Source organism: Homalodisca vitripennis, chromosome 6 (genome assembly GCF_021130785.1).
Source record: "Homalodisca vitripennis isolate AUS2020 chromosome 6, UT_GWSS_2.1, whole genome shotgun sequence".
Classification (NCBI taxonomy): Eukaryota; Metazoa; Arthropoda; class Insecta; order Hemiptera; family Cicadellidae; genus Homalodisca; species Homalodisca vitripennis.
Genome location: NC_060212.1, coordinates 100,559,103 through 100,580,979, shown reverse-complemented (window position 1 = coordinate 100,580,979; position 21,877 = coordinate 100,559,103). Strand labels below are relative to the sequence as shown.

At 35.2% G+C, this 21,877-nt stretch overlaps 1 protein-coding gene across 1 annotated transcript in view; it reads left to right on the top strand.

The window, feature by feature from the left end:
* The window catches only part of LOC124364648 (tyrosine-protein phosphatase non-receptor type 23), a 59,986-nt gene extending 39,049 nt beyond the window's left edge, over nucleotides 1–20,937 (top strand). The window contains exons 10-19 of the mRNA XM_046820277.1: nucleotides 5,104–5,338; nucleotides 6,973–7,169; nucleotides 7,828–10,200; nucleotides 10,348–10,530; nucleotides 11,009–11,152; nucleotides 12,063–12,191; nucleotides 13,665–13,843; nucleotides 15,139–15,440; nucleotides 18,465–18,602; nucleotides 20,647–20,937. Coding sequence (XP_046676233.1) covers nucleotides 5,104–5,338; nucleotides 6,973–7,169; nucleotides 7,828–10,200; nucleotides 10,348–10,530; nucleotides 11,009–11,152; nucleotides 12,063–12,191; nucleotides 13,665–13,843; nucleotides 15,139–15,440; nucleotides 18,465–18,602; nucleotides 20,647–20,735 — 3,969 coding nt within the window. The 3' untranslated portion in view covers nucleotides 20,736–20,937. The remainder of the gene's footprint in view (nucleotides 1–5,103; nucleotides 5,339–6,972; nucleotides 7,170–7,827; nucleotides 10,201–10,347; nucleotides 10,531–11,008; nucleotides 11,153–12,062; nucleotides 12,192–13,664; nucleotides 13,844–15,138; nucleotides 15,441–18,464; nucleotides 18,603–20,646) is intronic.
* The last annotated feature ends 940 nt before the right edge of the window (nucleotides 20,938–21,877 follow it).

Genomic DNA, 21,877 nt, shown 5'->3' with positions numbered 1-21,877 from the left:
AGAGAGTGGTTGAGGTTGGTCAAACGGTTCGGCCACCACAATCCTATGGTTGTACAAATCCTAGAAATGGCTGAAAGCCCAATTTCTCACCATATTACGGTGAATAAATTGCTTCTCAAAAACAGGCAATAAGTCTAATGTTTGTAAGGTTAAGGGCATATACTGCGACCAATATTTAAGTAAAATATACTTTAATAGAATATTTTGGGACATTTCAAACTAAGGATTTGCTTTCTTGTAGATGGGGACCATGCGTGCAATCTTCAAGGCATCTTTAAAAATACCTTGACTAAGACTGTTTATTACTACTGATAGAAGATTTGCTACTTCATGGATCACCGCTTTCAAAACAAAGCACAGAACACCATAGATATCTGTACTTCTAGAGTTCTTTAGGCTTTTTACTATTTTTCTAATATCTAGTGGCCACACCTCTAACCAGTAGTCTAATATAGGTTCGCAATATACAGAGGGTATATTCCATCTCCAGGTTTGTCACTATCTCTTCAACAGCCTTTATGAAGAAATTTTTAAATATTTTCAGGACTGTCTGAGCAAGAAGGATATGGCTTCTTAAGCCTGTGTGAGTATATAATGTCCCAGGCCGCTTTACACATGCTGGATGGTGTGCACGTTGAAGGCCGAGTGTGCACGATTCTTAGCTTCTGTTACTTTCAGTCTTACCGTTTATTTGTTTTACAATACAATGTATAGTACTCGTCACACTCTTTTGGTGAGACTGCTGATTTGTAATGATCATTTAGAAGAACTACTAAGTTTTTGAGTCTGGATAAGTCTGCCATGTACCAAGATTTATCCTTAAACTGTTGTTTAGTTCCATTTTCTTGATTTTTCTTAGAAGGTTTTAGTGGAAAAAGTATGTCAAAATTATAATTGAAGGTTTGAAGAAATCTATCAAAGGAGTACCCAGGTAAGTAGTGGCGACTCACTTCAATTGGCCAGTTTAATTGTTTTAGAGCCCTCCTTAGTAAAGGCAGCTGTTCCTCCTTGATGGCGCACTTTGAAAAACTATACTTATCAGGCCATGAGACTTTTTTGAGTTTATTGTTTCCCAAGCCCGACTTTATTGTCATAACAACTGCACTATGTTCAAAATCATAGGTTCAGTGACCTCCATCTTGTAATCCCAAGAATCAAAACTTGTAGCCATGAAATCCAGACACGCTGTGCCTCTTGTGGACAGGCTATGTGAGATGTATAGGCCATGACTAATGAGCATGTTTGTAAAAATGTTCTCTTCTTGTGATTGTTCTTCCAGGTTCAGAAGTTGGATAAACTCATAAAAATCACTGTCAGGGGAGTGGTAAATCGACATGATTATCATTAAAGAGTCCAAGAGCTCAATAGTGTCAATTTCTAAAGTTAGTTCTTTACAGCAATTTTCAAGATTAACATTTTTATATCTAAGATAATTTTTTACATAAACTGCTGTACCTCCATTTGTATGTTCCTGTATGCAATTTGCATCTGCCAAAATTAAATCTTCGATTTGGGTGTATACATAAATTTCATCTTTAACTGGCCAATGCTCCGAGATGCACAGTATTTTTGGTCTAGTTTCCAATATAAAAGAAAAATAGAACCTCCACTCTGTCCTTAGACATTGAACATTTATTGAGGCTATTACCTTGTCTGGGCTATAATTTGTCATAGGTTTATTTAACTTATATTGCTTGGTAGTTGTTTGGGAGTTTAGGCTAGGAGGAAAAACATCACTAGGCTGAACGTTAGACAAATGAGGAACTAAGTTACACTGAGCGTTTGTGTGTTTCTGAATAAAAAATGCTTTAGTGTTACATTTTTGGGCCAGCTGGTACAATCTATAACCTTGTCTTTATGTAAAAACTCCTTTCCTAGCTTGAAACTCATTTACTCCCTTGTTATCAAGTTTTTCAGCAATAAAGCTAATGTTAGGAAAGGCTTTACTTTCACAGCTTCAAACATCCCCTTTACTCGTTCCCATGGTGATGTTGTCCAAATAAAACCAAGCCTTCTTAGCACTGAGAAGGTTCGATGAGCCACATCACCTGTACCGATCGGAATAGAGTGTTTCTTTTTGTATTTGGATGACTCTGGGAATAGGCCTACCCTATTTTTGCTTAGGCGTAGATTAACCTTGCCAAGCCTATACATCAGCTTACTGTCCAGATTTCCTATTTTATTTCTCACATTTTTTCATCTAGGCCCAACAGCTAGCCAATATTCGTTGAACTTATTTTGTGTCTTCAAAGGAGAAACATCGTCACTTGCAACTAATGATTAGGTTTTAGCCCCAGTAATGTCCTTTACACTAATAGAGCCTAGGTTTACTTCAACATTTTGGTTATTTACATTGTGGCATATTCTGTTCCTAAGACTTTTTGGAAGTTCGGTTTTTAACGATATCTACATAAGATGGGGTTTTAATTTTGTTATCCGTGTTTTCATATACACATTCACTAAGGTTAGGTTTCCTTCCTATTTCAGGATTTATTTGGCCGTACGAAGTATAGGAACAACTTTCTCTCTGAGAACGATTCGGTTCTTTGGATTATTATGTGGATTTTTCAATTTTTGAGTTGGCATGAAAATGTCGCTTAGTTCCATTTAGTTATATCTAAACTCTTTATTTTCGTTTCCAAGTTCACAACCTTTCAGGCATACTTAGGTCATTACTTTGCTTATTTAATCTGATTCTGTCATGACAATTTTGAGGATCACAGAGCAGTCAGATTTGTTCGACGGATGCAGATCAGTTACAGACGCAGAGTCGGTACTTTGTTTGATAACGCATTTGGAAGGCAAGAAACACGGTTCCATTTTATTCCTGGCATATTTGAAATGTTTTAAAACAATCGTATTGAGACTTTGAAATACTTGCACAAGTAATGTGCCACCACTTTTTGTAGATTCCATAACACATTATCGCATTATGCCTATCTACTATCTAACACTACTTTTAGCACAAGCCACCATACAACACTTCACCTGCGACCATCTTGCATCAAAAGGAAGATCAAAATCTACCACCACAATACTTAATCGTTATACCAAAGAAAATGTTGTATTATAAGAAAATTGTCCATATCTTTACTTGGTTACTTTTAAGCTGCAAATACCCAAAAAATGTATATGTACTAAAGCTAAATAAAGAGTCAGATCGCTTTTATCAAATAAAAATTGTATTGTCTATTTTGATATAAAAGATCTAATTTGAGAGCTTAGCATATTGAATTTCACAGGCTATGAAGGTTGTATTGTTCTGTTTACATTGTTGTAGACAATGATGTTAAGTTTATGCTCAATTTGTTTAATTTTATGGCCATGAGCTGTTCAATTTGCTGGAGAGATAACATTCAATGCTTGTCATATTACTGCTCTTGCTATTGTTATAAATTCATTGCTTTTTTTTTTTGACTGTCGTTTATTAGAAACAAAATTAATAAAAGACGACTCGCAATGATTTATTTTGTATTGTGAAATATTACAGTGAACATTTTTATGACAAGAACTAGTGCAGTGTTATTTATTGGAACTTGGGTAACAGTAGAAGTTTTGGATAAAAGGTTACTTCAAAAATTATTAGATTTACTTTATAGCTTATCTTATTTATTGGATTATCAAGAAAATTATTGTACTATATATTTCCTAGTAATTTTAGGGAATTATACATACAGTTACTGTTGTTGGTATAATCTCACTAACCCTCCAACAGGTCATACAGTAACATCTATACCGGCAGGCCCATTTTGCCCAAATGCAAAAGGCTTATGCAAATGTACAGTTATTAAATGTTATATATTATAGAGCTATTCTTAGCATTCAACAAATCTGAAGTGCTTGCCTCTAGTTCTTAGCATATTAAAAAAAATATAGAAAGGTATTTTTAAAATAGTTATCTTAGCATAATTTAAGTATAATGACAAATTTAATTTATTTATAACTCAAAGAATGAGTCTACAGCTACCACTGTAGACCTCAAGAAGGATTTAATATCATAAAATGAATTAGGAGTGAAAAAACAGAAATGAAATCCCCTTTGAAATTACATTCTAAAATAAGAAAATGTAATCCTCACTATTGGTAAACTTGTTAGTGGCTCGAGAAACACAAATAATGGAATATAAATCTTCCAAACTAAATCCCTTGTCAACTATCCCTTGTTGGAAATATAATCACCTGAACCAGAAGTGTTGATATATGTGGAAAGCTTAAGAAATTGTGTATGAAGCTGTGGTTAACTGCTAGTATAGATATAAAAGGAGAAAAACATTACAGTATTTATGAAATGATATGAAATGAAAACTGCCTTTATTAAAGAGGTGGAGTTACGGCTATCAAGTCCTCTCCACTCAACCTCATATTGTATACAGTAAATTACAATAGTTTAATACAATTAATTGTGGTGAAGTATTATTAACTTATTCTTTAAATAAAAAAAAACAAAAATGCTTAACCTATCAAAATTAAATTATCTTAATGTAAAAATTGATATATTTAATTAAATTAATTCAATACTTAAAATACAAAAGAAAAACTTTATACATATGACAAATATAAGACATATGACAAATATAAGAAAATTCAAAATGAAGAGCTAGAAGTAAGAAACATTCAATCCATTCTAACAATATTCTAGTTATATTATATATTTATATTTATATAACTTATAATTTCTATAACATTTATGAGTTATTTTAAATTCTTATTACTTATTTACTGTATTTTTAAGAGCCCTTGTTTAATGAAGAATTCACTGTACTTCTGTTGATTTTTGGTTACAATACTAAGCAGTAAATGACTCTGGTATAATGTGTTATTTTTGAAACACTGCAAGAATGTGGTGCCAGGTGGTTAGTTAAATGTTGGTTTTCAGAAAGACCAGAGATACTGTACAATGTGTCAGTCCATCTAAAGTCTGTTATTACAGTGTTTGGTTAAATATACATTTAATTGCTTTTTTTGAGACAGAAAAATTGCAAATGGATTTGGGGTTAAACTTTTCATTTTCAGATATAAAATAATTAAGATTATTTTTATACATAATAAATGTATACGTGATGTTAATTAACATTGTGAAATGATTCCCAATATTGTGCCCAGAACGAGGAGGTAGAAGAGAAGGAGTATCAGGAGGTGATGGGCAGTCGTCCACCATCCATCGTGGCCACAGACCTGACAAGAGAGGCCAACAAGTACGAGGAGGCCCACAACAAGGCTGCAGAGAGCAATAAAACACTGCACAAGGCGATGACTCAGCACATAGCCAACCTGCGCCTGCTAGAGCTGCCTCTCGCACAGCTAGCACAGCAGATACCCACAGTAACTGCACTCAACCGTCAGTATATATCATATCAGTCTAGACTTAACCCATTCCGGATCACTGATGAGCTGTGCTCGTCATGCAGCGGCCGGGCCTAACGGCACGATGACGAGCTCAGGTCGCAAAAGCGGTCTGCTTTTAAGTTTCCCTCCAAATAGTTTTATTAATGTCTGATAGATTGGGCGATCGTCTTCACTTGTCAACTAAGAGTGTTTAACAATGGTCTTTGTTCAGAGTTTTCAAAAGTTTTCTAAATATCCTACAGATTGCAGTTGTATGTCGAAATGGAAAAATCATTCATATGAGTTTACTCTCTGATTTTTAGCGCTTCTGATTGGTTGTTTTCCTCAGGTATTATTATAATAGTAACTAGCATCAAATTTTATGGTATCATTTGCGTGTCATAATATGAGCTGATCGAAATGGAAAACTTACAAGCGTCTGAACTTGATCAATATTTATTAGAGATATTTATTACAATAGTTCATAAACAATATATTGTATTTAATTATTTTGTTTTTAAGAATATAGATGGATATATTTTTACAAACCGGAATCCAGTTCAATGTAGATATGAAGTGAGTATACAATAGCGAGCGATACGATGTGGCACACCATTGCTGTTCGTTCGGCCGCTGACCGTAAATTAATTCATGCCCGCATGCCAAAACAATATGATCCGCAATGGGTTAATAGAACTTGATACACTAAATAATAATTTTAATGTGTCAAAGATTATAGCACACAGCCTAATAACATAACATCTTAATAATTTACATTATAACTAAGACCAACAGCTGAAAAATTATTATATTTCACATCTTTTAAATTTGAGGATTTGGTGTCATGAAAAGAAAATACTTAATTTAGACAAGGTTATATTTAAAAAAAAAGATAATAGACAATAACTCTTTATTCATAAGCATAGAGTTTAAAATTTTTGTCAAAATAATGAAAAGTAACACATTAACTATTATGGTGAGTTCATTCTCCAGTCAAAGGACTCTTGAAAGGTCGTTGAAGGAGCCAGTTTGTGAGAGGTATTTTTCAGGTGTTGTGCTGGAATTTTCTTCAGGAAGTCTGGAATCTTGTTGAAGTAAACTGTATCCCTGTATGATGGCTTATTTTCGTAAAAGCTGAGGTGATGTGTTGCAAGTGCAAAGTTATGACCATTCCTTGTGTTGTAGGAATGGAGTTCTCCATTTCTTGTTTCATCAGTTTTTACAGAGTGAAGAACCGATTCAAGGATATAGAGAACTATCACAGTTAATATTTTGAGCTCTCAAAAAGCTTCTCTTCAGGTATCTTGTGGTCTAAGTCCTGTAAGCGCTCTGATGGCTCTTTTTGTACTATTAAAATTGTTTGCATGTTTGTTGATGACGTGGAAATGAGGTGACAACGGATGATTTTAGAAACTTATTGTTAATCTGTGTTCAGCAGATCAGCAACCAATAGTGAACAAGATGCAGCACTTGGCAGGCAAGGTGGAGGAGATGAGACACCAACAGGTGATTTTGAAAACTTATTGTTAATCTGTGTTCAGTGGATCAGCAACCGATAGAGAACGAGATGCAGCACTTGGTGGGCAAGGTGGAGGAGATGAGGCACCAACAGGTGATTTTGAAAACTTATTGTTAATTTGTGTTCAGTGGATCAGCAACCGATAGTGAACGAGATGCAGCACTTGGTGGGCAAGGTGGAGGAGATGAGGCGACAACGGGCGATGTTGGCCACTCAATTGAGAGAATCTGTCTGCGGAGACGATATCACAGCCCAGCTGGTCACCAGACAACATGACAACTTGGACACCATATTCCAGGAGGAGCTGCAGAAACATTCCAAATATGTGAGTTACGATTTTTCCTCAGAAGCTGAAGTAAAACAGGTCTACAAACTCTGAATTAGTACATGTCTACAAATTTAGGAAAAGTAAGATTCAATACTTTAAGAACCAGCTGCCTCAAAGATGTTACACCCTTATTTATAGGACTAATGTAGATGTTTAACTTTAACCTTGGAACTGGCAATCAACATTGTAATGTTAATCGTTAATTTGATGAGCATCCGTTTTGACAGTTTGTATAGTACATAAGTACTCACAGTTCAATAGTACCACTATTTATATACCATTTGAAACTAAAAGAATTTCTGATTAGAGATTCTGAGGCATATGAAGCAGGTGTCTTTGTCTGTGCAGATCAAAACTACACATTGAAACTAAAGAGTTCTTCTTCAAATACCTTTTTAAAGATATTTTGGACTTTTTATCTCACTAAACAATAATCGTATTTGTTAAAAGCTTACATAAATAAGCTAATAGTTGTAACTGAACTCAATTTTATGATTAATTTTTAAACATTTATGTTGAGCTAAAAATATAAAGATAAGAGTGCAATAAAGACTAAATGAACTGATAGTTGAATTGGATGAGGTAAATAATATTAATACATTTGTATAAAACTTCTTTTATGTATTAAAATAATGTGAGCATGGTTTTGTTTTAGGTAACATTCATCGAACAAAATTTAGCAGCCCAAGAAAATATCATCAAGGCTCTGACAGATGCTTATGCCCAGTATGCTCCTGTACGCAAAGCTACAATGGAAGTAATCAGGCAACGGAATATGACACTTTCTGCTCTCATGTCTTCTTATGATGCCTATGAAGATCTGATAGCAAAGTCAAACAAGGGGCAAGAGTTTTACAGGAAGCTAGAAACGAATGTTACCAAACTCTTGCAGAGGGTGAAGGGGACGTGCAAGGTTCAACAGGAGGAGAGAGATACGATTCTGGCGAAGAACTGTAAGACTTTACCTTCGAAAGTTAAACCAATAACTGATGAACCGATTTCTCAAAGTATAACTTCTTCAGGGACAGGTGGTCCAAAGTTGAAAGATTACTTGGATAACTATAAAAGAGACAAGGCCGGAGGATATTCTACTCAAAGTCCTGCAGCACATGTACAAGATGCCTACTACAGTGCAGGAAGCTTACCGTCGTCCAACCCTGTAGGATATCACGAGAGTATACCACAGTACGACACGACTCAGTCTTGGATTCCAAGTGTGAGACCAGCACCGGTCGGACAAGAAGGAACATGTCCTAGTACAACCTCACAAGATTTGAAACCAGAACCCACTTACTCCGGTTATACTTCTTATCCTGGCAGTAAGCCATATGGTGCTGATAATGCTCAGTTATCCCAACATTATGCTGACCAGTACTCCTCGTATATGAGCCAGTATCAGCAATACCCTACAACATCTTCACCTTACCACATGCCTTCGAACTATCCTAAGTCGAATGAACCCGCGGGATACTCCAAAGTTTCACCTAATTATCCTCCGAGTACCCCGAGTCCTCAGCTGCAAGGAGGTGCTCCCAGCACTGCAGCTACATATCCTGTTCCTGCTCCTTCACCCTCTTCAGTCGGTCATAACTACCTTCAACCTTCTTACGATCCTTATAAGGTACCGACAACTGTTGGACAAGGATATACACCACCAACAACACTGCCACAAGCTTATGGCACTTACAGTGGTTCTCAGTATAGCCAGAACTACACGAATACTCTACCACAAAATGTGAACTATCCTTCACAAGTTGGGCAAATCCAACCTGAAAACTATCCATCCAATCTTCAACATATGAATGCCCAATATCCAAACAGTGGTTCTCAAACTTATCAAACTCAGAACATTCCTCAAATACAGAACTATTCTTCAAACTCTACAATTCCCCAACACAGTTATCCCTCATCAAATCCAGTTCCTCAAGGAACAAATTACCAAATACAAGCAACAAACGTACATCCAAGTTCCTCACAACCCTCCATTCAAGCATATCAGAATCCAACATCTACATACCCTCAGACATCAGTGAGTCATAGGAGTTCTCTAACTTCGATTGATCAGACCATTTCCAATAATTTTAGTGCATTGCAAGGTAACCTAACTGCCGCAACGACTACAACATATTCCACTCAAGGTCCACTATCTAACGCTCCAAGTGTTCCTGTTCAGGAAAAACAAGAAGCGCAAGGTTATCCTCAGCAACAGAATATTTCAGAAAACTACAACTATCCTACTCCATCCATCAGTCAAGGAGTATCTCAGAATACCACAGTAACTCCACAGTATTCAAGTTACATTCCTCAGAATTACACTTCCTACTTGAACAATGAACAGTATTCACTGCCAGCTAACTACTCCGGAGCACAGCCATGGCAAAGTTCGTATGACGTAAAAAATACCCATTCGACTTACCAAAATTACTACGCAACGAGTCAATATCAGAACTACTCCGAGGCCAGTACCGAGCTACAGTACACTCCAGCTACAGCTGCTTCCCATTATACTCGTGCCGGTGTCCCCATCGGCCCTCAGACTAGCTCTTCAATACCTACACAGTCCAACCAGATGGCCCAGCCCAACTACACTCAAGGCAACTACTATCACCATCCTTACGGCTACCAGTACACATCAGGAACTTTGCAGAGCAATACGGTTTGTGAGTCTCCCTCTTCACCCAGAGTGTATCCCGGGCAGACCCAAGGACAGGTCACACCTCAAAGCCCGATGACGTACATGCAAGCGTCCAACTCCAACTTGAAGCTCACTTTCAGTCAGGATTCATCCAAGGACGCTGCTGAAGAAAAGTCCAATATTGACCTGCTGGCAGGCCTGGACTTTTCCCTCAGTCAAGACCCTCTGGTGCCTCAACAGAAGGTTGTAGAATCTCCCGCCAAAGTATTGCCTAAACCTGCAGCTCCGACTGTGTCCTCTACTGGTATCGAGGAGAAAATTGCTGCAGTGACTCTTGCTGAGACAACAGCTGTGGTACCAGATTGCAGAACCATTCCCTTAACACCAAAAAAGGTAAGTTGATTTGCTTTGCAAGTACATATCACAAAGCTGTGTTGAAACATTAATAATTTTTAGGGTTTGTTAGAAAGTGTACAAGATGTAAGTATACAAATGTAACTTGAAGTATATTTTTCATGTTGTCCACCTATTTTGTTAAAGAGTGTAGAAGAAAGAAGTAAAGGGAAGTTCCAGTTGAAGGATCCTTTCAACGACACAGAAGTGCTGAATCAGTTTGTGCAAGAAGTAGAAAAATTTGAAAAGTTTGTTGAAAGCCTTACAATGAAAACCCTTAATGGCCCAACGCTGCTGGACATCAAGTGGAAGGAGTTATTGGAATTGCAGGTGATGTTTCATTTGCTTTATTTCTTTAATATAAATAACTGAAGTGATTTCTCTTAAACACTAAAGGAATAAATATTGTTCTACTGGATTATTCTTACTTGATGATTGTATTCAGCCTCGTAATGTTGCTTATCATAAAACATACTTGCTTTAAGGTTTTGTTTCCTTGCTTGTTTTTGCAATATAAGAAAGACTAGTATACCTTGGATGTGAACTCAATGACTTTGTGCAATATCGAGGACAAAACCACCAAAAGGAGAAGAATTTTTTATTTGTAATGATGTTAATGAGTCTATAGAATGTGCCTCCTCAGTTAACTGTAACAAGCACTGGGTGGAAATTCATTTGATTGTTCAACAAGGTCAAACAAACTTTTGAACTACTGTGTTTTTTAACATCATCTCAAGTTTATAACTTACTTCCTTTTCCTACAAATCAACTAATTGTAACTGAACTCTGTAATACATGCATGTTTCAGGAGAGGGATAGTGTGAAGCATAGCATCTCTGTAGCCCGTTGTTATCCTGTCAAGAACAGATTCCCTGACATCTTGCCTTATGATAACTCGAGAGTAGAGCTGCCCTCTACCAAGGATGACTACATCAACGCTTCTTATGTTAAGGTAACTTGTCTCACGCTTTCAGTACATATATATAATAAACTGTACATTCCCAGTCAATTACAGATATAGCTTGGAACTTGATACCTGTTACTACGTCTCTTGCACATATAGTTTTCAGCTTACAATGTCTGTGTTACGTTTCATAAAGAAATAAGTTTTTATTGCAATAAAGTCATGGATTTAAATTTTTCCACTTGTATAGTTCATATATCAGTATATTTTATGTTTAAAATGTTTTTTAAACTGATTTCGAGCATTTTAGTTAAGAACACTTGAAAGCAAGGATGGTGGTGCAGCATCAGTGAACCACCACTGTGGCAGCTGAGCACTCAGTGTCCTGTTTCCTAATGTAGTAGATGAGATACAAAAAAATATATAAACATACATGTATTCTATAGAGGAAACATTAATACAAATTGCTAGGTAAAAATAATTACTGATCCGTGCAAAAACAGTAGTGTATCTAGTGGATGAAGGACAAACTTCTAGTAAAATATTATTTTAAAAACATGTCAAATATTATTGTGATACAGCATAAGTCAGGACTCGCAACATGATGTATGTGCATTGCTAATTTGGTTTTGGTGCAGAGGTGGTGGGATGGTTGATATTATACAGGTAGTCAGATTGGAATAGTTGCCACTAATGGCATACTAAACCGGTAATTACAGATCTGCCAAATATTTCCTGTATTATAATATTTAGTGTTAGATGCTTCTCTAGGTTGGCAGTGGTAACTTAAAGTAGCATGTTTCCTACATTCAATCAACTTAACAATTAGTCATTATTATAATAGTGTAGCCCAGCACACCAGGGTAGAGCTTAACTTTTTCACCAACATCAGCTGTCTGGCTTCGACTCATTACTGTAACATCGGGAAACATTTCTAATAATGTAATAAATGTTTCAGGATATCACACCCAATTTCCCAGATTTTATTGTAACTCAGCTGCCTCTCTCAGCAACATTTGGAGACTTCTGGACCATGATTCTGGAACAGCAAGTGGAACTGATTGTCTGTCTCCTTAATGACTCTGAGGTAATGTATCCTGTTAAGTGGAAGCCTATATCTTGCACTTATAGCATGTTCATCGCTCAGGATTGTATTCTCTACATCAAAATAAGAGATATTTTTCATTTAAGAATGAATCATTCATTAAAGCCAGATTTTTAAAAATAACTAAAGTTCAGTGTGTTCTTTTATATTTTACAGTTTACTACTTTGAACGCTGTCAGAATTATAAAACAAATTTATAAAGGTCTGGATTAGATTTTTTAGTCTAAAAATGCATTCTAAAACTAAACTATTCAGAACTATGGCCTTGGAAAAATAAATTCTTTCTATTGAAGCTATGTCATAAAAAAGCAGATTTCTAACATTGTAACATTTTTTTAGAGGTGCCTTCTTAAAATAGAGAATGTGTTTTGTTGCTAAATAAATGTACACTGAATTATAATATTTGGTATCATCATTTTAGATTGTGATGGAAATTGAAGCAATCTGATGTCTTACACCTCTCAACAAGAAGTCACATTTGAGAGTTTGAAGGTTGGATAATCCTGCGGATCATCCATTCATTGAATGAGCCTTTAGATGCATTTTCCAATTGCCATAACTTCTGTATGGAATACCGTGGCATGTTTTTCTAAGGGCATCACAGTCCGGCTCTTGGCTCATGTACAGCAAACCCTGTCCTTGAGTCCAGGCATGACCCTTCAGTATAAAATTTCTGATGATCTTTAATAAGGAAAGGCTCCTTTGTATTCCATTTATCTCTAATTTCTTTGGAGATATAGTGTGGTTTATTAAATGAATATTTCTTTACCATTCACTCAGTCATGTTAGTTATCACATCGCCATCAGGGTATTCCTTTATTATTGCCATGTATCCTTTCCATTTTCACCGTCTGTCCCAGAGAAATGTGTCCAATGTCATAATAACAACTCTTATTAATAAAATCTTTATCATCATGCTGAAGCAATTTGTTTTAAAGTTCGTAGGAAAACCATAGGCTGTATACCTCATGACAATAGAAAATAATAAGGATGTAGTTGTAAGCTTCTCTTTAAAACTCTCCACACAGTTACACTGGAATTGTTATTCACAATTAGCTTTTGGAATAATTTATTTATTTTTGGGGGGACGGGGTGTATAAGAAACTAGTTATTCCCTCATTACCATCAGTAGATACTATAGCATTTAAACAATTATAAAATGGAACTTAGTGTGAAAGGCATATTGAACTGTAACTGCAGATTCAGTTTATGCAAACTAAATAAAGCAAGGTTTTCTGTTTATATATTAATACCAGTACTTAAAAAAAAATGTAGAAAGTGTGAATGCGAATAGATGTACCCAACTTTGTTTGAGTTTTCACAAAGCGTAGAAAACCTGATATTCATTTGAAACACCTTGTATTTATCTAAGATACAATACTTAATGTAATAAGTTTAAAAAAACTAAACCAAGGGTGAGGAGGATAAGTTGTGATTATGAGTAATGTGTTGCAGTTGGAAGGTGTCCAGTACTGGCCCAGTGACAGAGGGGTGGAGATGACAGTAGGCAGGGTGAAGCTGACTCTTCAGAGTTCCAACGTCTGCAAGCATTGGGTGGAGAGGATTATCTACGTGACAGACACTAAGGTGTCTAGGGTCGTGGTGCACCTGCAGTTCTCCGAGTGGCCTGGCAGGTGAGTATCATACAAGGAAGTATCAAACTTAAATGAACTAAATTAGATTTAGTAACGTCATTGGTTTCATAAGAGAAAGGTTTGTTAGGTCTCTGGTATTTTTTTCGTTAAGCAGTTCTGCAAGCTTTGTAGGTAAATTCCATATACCAATCATGCCATGAGGATTTCAAAAAGATTTTTTGCATTTTTTTCTGATCATGACCCTTATCACTATTATTAGGAAAAGTGTGTGTGTGTGTGTGTGTGTGTGTGTGTGTGTGTGTGTGTGTGTGTGTGCGTGCGTGCGTGCGTGTGTGTCTCCACAGTGCAAATACATTATTTTTTAGCAATTTGTTACATTATATGTGCTCCAATGTATCAATAAATATCATAAAATATATAAAACTCTTCAACTGGAAAGCCATAATCAGGAATTACATCACAGAGCATTTCATTATATTATCATTTTGCAAATATACTGTTTTGCTTTCATCTTAAATTTTGGTTTACTTTCAAACAACAACTCACCACCTTGTATAGTGAAATTATTAAATATTTAATTCCTGCATAAGCAAACTGTTTTTTTAGCCATGTCCTTGTGCAGGTTTTCAGTTTTAATTGTGAATTTAGAAGACAAGCATTTTTTCTGAAATACTCATATGAATTTAATATCTGTACAGATTTTTATGAATATACAATAAGCAGCATAGTACATATAGTTGATTAAAAGTAAATATATTAGGTTCCTCAAAAATTTGTATTTCCCTGTAAAGTTTTCTTAGATGATGAATATTTCTAATTGCAAATTATTGAGTCATAATAACATTTTGCAGGATAGTACTGTATGTACCTCCATAGTGGATAATACCATACTTCATAGTTCCCTCAAACCATGAAAAATAAAGTTGCTTAATATGCTCCAGTCTGAGACATTCATTCATATAATACAAGGCATAGTTTATTTTGCTCAACCTTGCAGCTAAATTCATTTGCATAATCCACGTCATCATGGCTAGTTTTGGCGCTCGACACTGAAATTGACCATTCTGTGTGGAAGAAACACCATCTTTTTTGTAATTTTATTGTTAATGTTATGTATAAAAGCATTCGACCGTGAAATTAGTATTTTTTACTGGAAAAAACCGTGAAGTTAATAATTAGGACTGAATAAGAACCCTAGTCTCATTCTTATGGGATTAAAATCAAGATTCAAATGTTAAGATGGCAGAAAAAGCATTTTCTTTTGTATTAAGTTCTAGATTAAAATAAATCTATAGCACTAGTAATATAATTGTTGACTGTGTTGTGGTGGCCAGCCTGTTCCCATCGTCGCCGGGCCCGTTCCTGTCACTGGTGTGTGAAGCGCTGAGTGTTCGAGCCCAGCAGCGAGGAGAGGGTCCTGTGGTAGTCCACTGTCTCAGCGGTGTGGGTCGTGCAGGTTTGTACCTGCTGGCTACTGCTGCCGTGTGTCACATCCACCACACGCGCGCACTGCCTGACCTCTCCACCCTGGCCGCCAAGATCTCCGGTTGGAGGAAGAATGCTCTGCGCGACCGAGAACACTTCAAGTTTGCCCAGCAAGCATTGCTCTATTACAGCCAGGACTTGTTGATGAAACGTAAGTTAGTATTCAGTAGTTTCTGAGATATACCTGACAACTGAGTTAATATGATTCAAAACTCTACCTTCGGTGTGCTAAAACAGTTTATATTGGCAAGACAATTTTGTAAGAAACATGTGTAATATTTATGTTTTGGGGATTTTAAAATGAGATGTTAGTAGTTTAGTAGAAGCATCTCAACACTGAACAAATTTTAATTAGAATCCTACGTTAGGTTACTTTAAAGCATTTACAATTAGTAATATGACATAAAAGAATTCGAATTTTGTTTTGATTTTACCATGAGTTATATATTTGTATAGGCTTTAAAAAGAAATGTCACAAGACATATTGATTTTTGTTTAATAATGTTGAGATAAAAACAGACTTAGAATATCAGATTGGTTTGTTTCTAGAATGTAGATTAATTTTTAAATCTATAAAACAATTTAATTCCTTTTTTTTAAGTATTATATATATATATACACATACATTTTTTAAAGTATATATATATATATATATACACGATATATATATATATACACGAGGTGTGTCCAAAAAGTATCCGACCTTGATGTCTGGCATGAACTGACGTTACTCGGCGGCAACGGCAGTCTGGTCTCCTTCAAAGTACTCCCCTCCACAAGCCACTACCTTATTCCAACGCTGCTCCCACTTCTGGAAACACTCCTTAAATTCATTTTTCGGAATGGCTAACAGGTCTTTCGTCGCATTTTGTTTTATTTGTTCAACATTGTCAATCTTTTTCCTTTCAAAGAAATTTTAAATTTCGGAAATAGCCAGACGTCACAAGGAGCTATGTCAGGACTGTAGGGAGGCTGTCGTAGTTGGTTGATGTCGTGTTTGACCAAAAAACGCTGAATAAGATTTGAGGAATGAGCTGACGCGTTGTCGTGGTGCAGGATCCAGTCACGGCTTGTCCACAGTTCAGGTTGTTTCCTTTGCACTGCATCTCGTAGCCGCCTTAGGACCTCAAGATAATACTCCTTATTCACTGTCTGGCCTCTTGGAGCATATTCGTGATGAACAACGCCGTCCTGGTAAAAAAAAAACTGTCAGCATTGTCTTGACATTCCTTCGACTTTGTCTTGCTTTTTTCAGCCGTTGCTCTTCACGAGTTTTCCACTGTGAAGATTGAGCCTTTGTTTCAGGGTCGTAGCCATAAACCCATGACTCATCACCAGTAATAACTTTTTTAAATAGCCCTGGGTCACTTTTTATCACTTCCAGATTGTCCTGTGCGATTTCAAGTCGACAGTTCTTTTGGTCTTCTGTCAGCAGCCGAGGAACAGATTTTGCCGAAACACGGTTAATTTTTAAATCTTCGTGTAATTGGGCAGGGCGGACCACAGGGAATGCTAGTGGTAGTTTTAGAAAGGTCCTCCATCCCAATAACTGATCTGACACAGCCATTCACATAATAATCAGCTAGTAAACAAACGAACTGCCACGATTAGGTATTTTGTTAACTTGGAAAAATCTGGAAAACTCAAGAAATTTTAAAAATACCTCTAGAATTTCTTAAATTTTGTTGTCACCGAATTCCTTTTCTTGAAAAAAATGTCAAGTTTAAAAGCACAAGGATCTATTAACGTAAGATTAACCCTGGAACTGGCAATTGACATTACAATGTTGATCCAACATGTACTTGTTTAGGCAGTTTTTATTGCACATAAATCAACAATAACATCATTATTTATATACCATTTCAAAGAGAAAGAATTGCTGATTCCAATGGTAAAATTTCTCTTGCTTTTTTGGCAACAGTGTCGTCATAAAACTTGCCAGAACGATTGTCTTCATCTAGGCATTTTGAAGCAGGTGTCTGTGTATCTTTAGATTTAGATTTAGATTTAGTCACCAAAGATGTTTATTTCACCAGATTGTGTTAATTACTTATAAACTATTTTATTATGGATCTTTTGAAATCAATATGTACTGTTTTTGTTTGTAATTTCATAGTTTTAATTGTATGATATGTTGTAATTGTAAGCCCATGCCAATCTAGGCTATTGTTGAGGCTCTAATTTCAATAATGTCCCAAAACTTTGCTAATGGGCCATTAGACATACATGACATTAGAGAACTTGTTGACCTGCCAAACCCAGACAACCTAAGCTTTCACAGTGACACCTAGGTTTCCCTTTATGCTTTCTGGAACACCAAACTAAGCCAATATTTCAGCAAAAGGTTTAAATTAGTATTTATGTTTTGCAAAATTAATGTAATCAATGAAATATTTACATAAGAAGAAACTTGATTTTTTTAGCATGTCGCTCTCACCACTTTAACCCTATGCACCTTCGAGCTTACATTAGCAAATATATTTTGGTGTAGAAGTTATTTTTTTTGCAAATTTTGAAAATGATGATACACACATTAACAAATTTAACTTTTCGTGAACTACTTGTAGTTTTTACAATATTTATTTTTTCTTCAAGAGAACCTGAATACCATTCTATATTTCCCGAAACTAGATAAAATAAAGAATACATTGGCCATCTTAGATTCAAATATTTATTAGTTTTAGTTTAATTGTTTATGCATAATGTTTTATACCATGATGTGTGGAGATCCACATTCCATTGAAAACAATAATTTATTACACAGTAGGTTTATTATATATAATTTTATATAAATATTTTTATTTATATTTTTTTTACAAAATGTTTGCAAAATAATCAAAAAAGGGCCTGCCAACTGAGGAAAAATTTACTGCCAGTTCCATGGCTAAAAGTACTGATATGTTGAAGTGGAATCGCGAATCCATCCAATCTTTAACAAAAATTCGAATTCAAGAATGGATTGACTAATCGAGAATATTAGAATCTGTGGAGATTCTCTGTGTAATTACGTATCGGCTGAGCATATAGAAAGGTCTTGGAAACTTGGTACGTAGGTTTGTTTGTCTGTCCATCTGTGGATTAACTCTACTGTTATGTTCAGTAGGGTCCTTAGATACACTATTATTAGATGTGGATGTCACGCTTACTATTATCTCAAGTTGCTAATAATTTTCAGGAGGCATTCTTGCCAGCAGAGCTAGTTTTGAGGACAAAAGGACTAAGTCCCACACCCGTCACCCGTCAGAGGACTTCCTCCTGGGACCTCCGAAAGATGTCACTCAACCCCAAACCAACACAGAAAAGAAAGCAGCAGGTCTGTGGTTTCTTATTCTCCTGTGTGGTAGATTAGAAGTCCATTAGCATATTATGATTACTCGCGTACTTGAATAAATCAATTTTTAATTAACAAGAGACATTTTCTCACATTATTCAAAAGCAAAATGTAGAGTATTATTATTCAACAACAATATTTTAACCCTTTGCACCCTTTAAGTTCAAAGCTAATTTTTACTATAGCTAAATTATAAAAGGTAAAAGCATAAAACAGGGCATTTTACTCAAAATTAGCGTTTTGTATTGATAAAATTAGCGTTTTTATGGATAAAAATTAAAAAGAAGTATTTGCCAAACTATTTATTTTGAATAAATTTAAATTAAATTAAATACACCTTTGTTGCACTATACAACAAAATAAATATTTCAAACCAATCACAAAATTACCACATGATAAAGAATAATAACAAGACACGTAGTAGATGCGCACTTGTTACAACTGAGAAAGCAGTAATACATGCACGGATATGCCTGGTTATGGCTCTGTAGGAGACGCAGAACTGACAAGCAGGGTGAAGGTCGTTTAGAAATACTTTCTTGGCAACCTTGAGAAGCACAGAGCGTGCACCAGGCATTTCGAAGTCCTTGTGAACTAAAAATCTCTCCAATAGACATAATCTATAATAACAAATATAACTGTATTTGGCATTTTGGTCAAAATCAACCATTCTAATTATCCGTGTACGGCGTGGGAAGGGTTAATACATAGGTGATGGACATAAAACTGTGTTATTGAGGGTTAATTTTTACTGTCACGTTTCAATATAATTGGTGTTGTGTAACAGCATTGTATAGAAAACCATCTCAAACTGTAATTTTTGTTGAAGTTCTAACAAAATCGTGTGCAAAGCTGACGTACAAACTTAGCTGATATTTGTAAGATAAATTCTTGCACCGATTTTCAACTTGTTTGGGTTCGGTTGGGAAGTTGCAGTTTCCACACGTCGTGATATATAGCATAGGTAGATATTTATAACTTTTGAATGGGTGTGTGGTGTTGGGCTGTAAAAGTTGTGTTCGGTGAAGTTATGCAGAAATCCACCTAAAATATTTTTTATATGGTTCATTACTTGACTAAGCTAACGAATTAGACTAGTAAACATTATTTTTAAGATGACCTGTTGCACACATCCAACATGGTTAATTAATTAATTGTGAGGTTTTTTGTGGTTAAACCAACAAAAAGCCGACCATTACTATACTAGTAAAGAGCAAGTCTGATTCACTTGTAAGACTTCTGATGAAACACAATGATAATTGTTCACAGTATGTTCAGTTTATCACAGGAAAACTTACAGCCATCAAAAGAAGGATGCATATTTTTTTATGGAAAAATACATACAAAATATTATAGAAACATTTAAACATTTTCTTTACAGAAACCATGGATATATTAAATTCTAGGGTTGCGTCCTAGCTGCAGCAGGCATTTAAAGTTTGATCAGTTTAGGTACTGTTGAGGAAGTTGTTAAAATGTTAAATGTAAGCGTAGATCCAACTAAACCTCATTTTAAAGGTCTTTTTTACGAGAATACATTGCCACAAATTAGATGATGTAAGTAAGAAGTCAGCCTGTAACATGACGAGATTGAAACTGTGCTCTGGTGGTGAGAATTGATGGCTTATCCGCAAGAGGAAAAGCGTAATTTTGGAGATCAAACTAGAAGACAAGACAACAGACGTGTTGAGTACTCAATCAGAAATAATTGTATCCATCTCATATGTTGCATGACTACACTTTACTAATGCATATAACTACTATACTTTTCTTCTATATTGGAGCAAGACTGTTCAATATACTTCCACAAGACTTTTAACATTGTGACTCCAAGACTTTTTGTTGACGACTTGCTCGGAAATAATTCTAGACTGAAACCAAAACTTTTCTACAAAATAAAAAAATTTTGTGTTTTAATCAATGCCATTCTTGTTATCATTATGAATATTATGTAAATGTCATATCATAACTACATAGTAATTTTCTGACATCTGTTCTTACTTGATGAATGATTTCTGATTTGCAGACGACACTTCGAGTGATGCGGCTGCAAATGGAGCTGTAGATCCTCTCAGCCAGCTTGATCCTTTGTGGTCCATGAAGAGACTGAAGTAGTTTTACATACATAATTCTGTCATTACATAACACAGTACTTTATATTTGTATAATAAATCGTTATCATCATGACTACATACTTGTATTATCTCTTATTTATTTAGGTTTCTTTAAAACCATATTTTAATTTTACTAACTTATTACTGTTTGTAGTCAATCAATAAACTACTATTTCTATTAAAATTACTCTTTTAACTCCCTGCATTGATGTTATTAATTTTTCCATATATTTTTACTCATATATATTGCTGTTTTGGATTAATTTACTGCTTAAAGGTCATTTCACTTGTGGGTAATTCAGACTCAAGTTGAATATTTGTTAGCTGACTCTGAATTAAGTGAAGGAAGGTTGGAATTATCATACACACAAGACTCTGTAATTATCTATTTTAAATTTGTTTTACATTCGTCTGTATTGAAGCAGCTTGATGTAAAAATATAAGGTAGTAAAGATGAATTCAACCTAAGTGAAGAGTTCATACTCATCATAATATGAATGTAATGTATGAGTATTTGTGTCAGTGTTACTTTTGAAGATGGTTGTCAAAAAATTTTAATTCAGAATTGTATCTGTTGCAGATATTGTAGCTTTTCCGGGTCCGTTTCAAAAAATCGTGTCATTACGTCATGATTTATTTTGGTTTAAAATGAAGTAAAAGTGTTTCCAAAACCTCCAGTTTTATATCGTAAAGTTGTCATTTGAAGCAAATTAAAGATCTAGCTATTTTAAAACAAAATTCTAAAACATTAGTATGATCTGTTCAATTTTCGATGATTATTTCTCTCCTATCCGAATTAGAATTTACCCAAACTTCTTATTTACGAGATGTTTGAGATTACTTATAACTAGGACCTGTTTGAAAACGTAAATTACAGTGAACCTTAACACAGGCTGCATTACATCGTGCATATTGTAGACACTTATTAAACTGTTGCAGCACTCCGTGAGAATGTTAGTTATTGTTTTTTGACAAGTTTTAAGTGACATGAACATAACTAATTTAAGTACCAAAATTATGTTTTATCCCGCCTAAATAGTTTTCTGAATGTAATACTAAAATATTAATTTGAATAAAAATGTATAGCCTATATTGAGATGATATTAGTACAAATATCAGTCAGTGTTCATAACAGTTTATCGT